Below are 1,195 nucleotides of genomic sequence, written 5' to 3'. Positions count from 1 at the left end.
TGCTGCTGCTCAAAGCCAGCAGCAGCAGCAGGAGCAACAGCAACAGCAGCAGCAGCAGCAGCAGCAGCAGGAGGAAGCTGTGTATGAGTTGTTACTCGCAGCAGCTGATCATGTCCCCCTGCTGGCTGTGTGGTTTCATCGGGAGCAGCTGCAGCAGAAGACAGGCCGCTCTCTCTCTGCTGCTGCGCTGCTGCGCTGCTGCTGCTTCGGTTTCCCTGACCTCCGCACGGACTTCAGGCAGCAGCAAGCAGCTGCCCCCAGGTGCCTCCTCTACCCCAACCGTTCACCAGAGGGTGCTGCTGCTGGCCTCGAAGCAGCAGCAGCAGCAGCACGTCTCATGCTCGCTGCAGCCACTGCAGCAACCGCTGCGCCAGGCGCTGCATACGCCAGCAGCAGCAGCAGCAGCAGCAGCAGCAGCAGCCGAGAGTTTATTGCTCTTTTGCCAAACGCAGAAGAGAGAAGGGCCTTCTTGTACGGCATGCTGCTGTCTCCGCTGCGGTGGCAGTTTGTTGCTGCTGAGGGGTTGCTGCTGCAGCTGCCTGCTGCAGCGCTGCCCCTCACCCCCAGGGAGCGTCTCGTTGCTGCCTTTGCGGTGAAGTCTGTATGGAGAGAAGAAGAGCTGCTGCCGCTGCTGCGCCCCTGCTACTTCGCCGCCGGACACAACCAGGTACGGTACTAGCAGCAACAACAACAGCAGCAGCAGCAGCAGCTGCTGCTGCTGCTGCTGCTGCTGCTGTTGCTTCTCTTACTACCCTTCAAGGGATCGTACCCTTCATCTGAGCGCTTAGGTCAGCTGCTCACCTGCCCTAGGTGCTGCGTGTTCACATCTATGCCTGACATTGCCACTCCTGCCCCTTCTCCTGCTGCTGCTGCTGTTGCTGCTGCTGCTGCTGCTGCTGCTGCTGGTTCAGGACTTAGCAGTGAAGCTGGGGGCTCCGCCGGCCGGGTACTGCTTCGTGTTTCAGACGGTCTTGTCTGCGGCGACGCAGGAGAAGGTCACCTCCTTCAAGTCCAGGAACGTCCCTCTCCCCTTCTGGGAGCTCGAGTGATATATCAGCTCAGCAGCAGCAGCAGCAGCAGCAGCAGCAGCAGCAAGAGCAGCAGCAGCTGCAGCAGGAACAACAGGGAGGCAGCTGCTATGCCCAGCTCGGCGGGGCGTTTGCTGCATGCGTCCCCTGGCTTGAAGTAACAGTTT

At 60.8% G+C, this 1,195-nt stretch overlaps 1 protein-coding gene across 1 annotated transcript; it reads left to right on the top strand.

The window, feature by feature from the left end:
* Nucleotides 1-337: 337 nt before the first annotated feature.
* Nucleotides 338-1,049, top strand: EMH_0073610 (uncharacterized protein; the record flags this gene model as incomplete). Its single annotated transcript, XM_013499353.1, has 2 exons — nt 338-667; nt 912-1,049. The coding sequence occupies 2 exons, from the start codon at nt 338-340 to the stop codon at nt 1,047-1,049; spliced, it is 468 nt and encodes a 155-aa protein (XP_013354807.1).
* Nucleotides 1,050-1,195: the final 146 nt, after the last annotated feature.

The sequence above is a fragment of the Eimeria mitis genome, genomic scaffold, assembly GCF_000499745.2.
Source record: "Eimeria mitis Houghton genomic scaffold, Emh_scaff4233, whole genome shotgun sequence".
Lineage (NCBI taxonomy): Eukaryota > Apicomplexa > Conoidasida > Eucoccidiorida > Eimeriidae > Eimeria > Eimeria mitis.
Note: the sequence above shows the minus strand (reverse complement) of the source record. Positions and strands in the feature narration are given on the sequence as shown.